Source organism: Triticum aestivum, chromosome 6B (assembly GCF_018294505.1).
Source record: "Triticum aestivum cultivar Chinese Spring chromosome 6B, IWGSC CS RefSeq v2.1, whole genome shotgun sequence".
Classification (NCBI taxonomy): Eukaryota; Viridiplantae; Streptophyta; class Magnoliopsida; order Poales; family Poaceae; genus Triticum; species Triticum aestivum.
This window is the reverse complement of record NC_057810.1, coordinates 127,467,643-127,470,665: the sequence shown is the minus strand read 5'-3', so window position 1 is coordinate 127,470,665 and position 3,023 is coordinate 127,467,643. Positions and strand designations below refer to the sequence as shown.

General features: G+C 47.1%; 1 protein-coding gene across 1 annotated transcript in view; it reads left to right on the top strand.

Moving 5' to 3' along the window:
• Positions 1–3,023, top strand: part of LOC123138945 (uncharacterized) — a 113,196-nt gene that overhangs the window by 108,994 nt on the left and 1,179 nt on the right. The window contains exon 2 of the mRNA XM_044558791.1: positions 2,619–3,013. Coding sequence (XP_044414726.1) covers positions 2,619–3,013 — 395 coding nt within the window. The remainder of the gene's footprint in view (positions 1–2,618; positions 3,014–3,023) is intronic.

Below are 3,023 nucleotides of genomic sequence, written 5' to 3'. Positions count from 1 at the left end.
GACGTGTCCGACGCGGCGCGGACGCGTCCGGCGCGGCGGAGGACGATTTGCTAGGGTTTGGACAGGGATTGATCCGCGAATTTCGGGGGAGGGGTGTTTATATAGGTAGGGGGAGCCAGGAGAGTCCAAATGAGGCACGGTTTTCGCCCACACGATTGTGATCGAACGACCGAGAGCATGAAGGAGAGTTTGCTGGGTTTTGGGCCACTTTGGAGGGGTGTTGGGCTGCAAGACAAAAGGGGCTTTTACGGTTCCCCGGTTAACCGTTGGAGTATAAAACAACCTCCAAATGGCACGAAACTTGACAGGCGGTCTATCGGTGGTATACCAAGGCCACTTGGCAAGGCTCAGTCCATTCCGAGAACGTTTAACACCCGCTCACAACAAGAGACAAAAGGGGGACGCCGGAGGGCATAAGAGTGCCTGATTGCAAAACAGACAACGGGGAAAATGCTCGGATGCATGAGACGAACACGTATGCAAAATGAAATGCACATGATGACATGATAAAATGCAACACACAAGCAAATGACATGGCAACGGCAGCGAATAACTGGCGGACACCTGGCGCAACGAATCCGGAGCATTACATTTATGTATTCACACATGTATTTAAGTTTCGGATCAATACAATTCTAGCATGCATAATACACCTTCCTCATGATTTAGGAAATATAATAATAACCATTTTATTATTGCCTCTATGGTATATTTCCATCAATGTGGCGAGCCCATTTTTTTCTTTTTCCATGGTGCTTCCTAAGGAGATGGACTCGCTAGTGGCCTTGGCGATGTCCATTACGCCCTCACCACCTTTGTTGGAGCCCAATTCCGAGGCGCTTTCTATGAAAGAGCTTTACAACTTGCTCGCCTGCTTGGAGGCGATAGCCCTGGGTCTGGCTAGGTGATTGTGTGCCTTGTAACGGAGGAGGCTACTATGGGCAAAATCAAGAGAGTGGAGAAGGCTATCATGAGTAAAGGCAAAAAGAGCGGTGCAATAGGAATGCCGTCTGCAGCTGCTTAATGGATGATTCTCGGTCTCTTTGCCTGTCCTCATAGATTTACTTGTCTTCGTGGATTTGGTGCTGTCCATGTTGATGTATAAATGCACATCCCACCTTCCCTCATCAGTTCTAAATGGTATCAGAGCTAAGAGGTTTTGAGTTTAAGACCCAGCTGGCGCAATTTAAAGACCCACTTTCGGTCCACGTTTAGGCCTAAGGGAGCCACATGTGAGGGGGAGTGTTGACATATAAATGCAAAGCCCATCTTTCCCAGTTGGCTTAAGCTTTTGGGTTGCATGTAGTTCTACAGTTTGTTGTCTTCAATCGAGGTGCTTTCGTTGAGGGTTTCTTTACGATTTAGAAGTGTGATGGATCATGGTTGTTGCATGATATGTATGTTAGTGAGGTTGGCCATGTGGTCATGGGGTTTCTCACTTTGCGAGTAGTCTGCATGTGGTCTACAAATGTATAAATTTTTGCCCAGTTTTTGCTAATTAATTGGGCAATTCTCTTCTTCTTAATTAACCAACAAGGCAAATTGTTTGCCTCCATTTCAAAAAAAGGACAAGAACAATTGAGGGGATAATGGTCATTTCATCATGTTTTTGCACTAGCCGCAGCTGCAACGACACAACTATCAAATAACCACATCTCAACCTATTGCAACTGCAATTGTGTAAGTTGCAGCCCAAACAGACACGACCTTTTAGAGGGAGAGACTTATTACATTGAAATATCCTACTGCTAGTTAGAGATCTAAAAAGGAGTCAATTGACTTCATTATTTTGGTCTCTTAAGAACCAACAAAATTGGCATAGTTATCATTCTTTTCTTCCAACATCCGGATGTTTGGACAATTGAAGAACCACCTGACACTTGACACCAACTACCTGGTGAACTAGTTTCCTGTGCAACAGCCACCACCATCGATCACCACACGTCTCATGTGCATCCCTAACCCAATCCCTTGAAATAGGATGCATACATACTGCACGCACTTCTAAAATTTGCACATTTTTTTAGTTTTTCTTTCTTATCACTTGATTGTGACTTGGTTAAATCTCAGTCGACTTAGACCTGGCCACACCTTTTATTTTACCGATACACATTAATTTATCCATTGCTAGCAACACTAGACCTCGATTAATCTTTAACGAGGAGCAACAAACTACTTGGTCTGATGGGCTGATGCGCATCGAAGGATAAAATTACTGTCATGCACGCTTAGACGCATGTATGTATGTTGCTCTCCTTCATTTTGTATTTTTGTCCGCACAAAATTGAGTCGTTCTCGCTCTCCATAGTATGTTGTACTTACTCCCTCCGTTTTTAAATATAAGTTTCTTTTAGAGATTCTAATATGAAGTACATACGAAGCAAAATGAGTAAACCTACAACCTAAAATACGTCTATATATTCATATGTAGTCCATATTAAAATATTTAAAAAAACTTATATTTAAAAACGGATGGAATAGTTAGAAATGCTTTGATCTCAGCCGGTTCATGCCATCTTCGTGTCGCGTGCAAGACCCGTGCATCGAACTAACCATGTAACAGACTCACAGGTGGTTGCACCGAGACCCGCCTTGACTATAAATACATGATCAGTGAGCATCTCTAAACCCACCCAAGACTCACAAGCCAAGCTCACTACTCCTACGTGCTACGTGCTTAACCATCCCGATCGAAGCCAAGCGCAATGGCGTCCTCCAGCAAGGCCTGCGCCACCGCCACCCTCCTTCTGCTGCTGGCCCTCGCCGTCGCCACGGCTGCCGGCGCGTCGAAGCGGAGCATCGCGTCGGAGGCGAATCCGAGGCCGGTGGGGAAGGTCATCGTGACGGAGCCCCTGGTCCCGACGTCAGCGCCGGCCGGCGCGGCGAAGCGCAGCATCGCGTCGGAGGCCAACCCGAGGCCGGTGGGGAAGGTCATCGTGACGGAGCCCCCCATCCCGACGTCGGCGCCGGCCGGCGCGGCGAAGCGGAGCATCGCGTCGGAGGCCAACCCGAGGCCGGTGGGG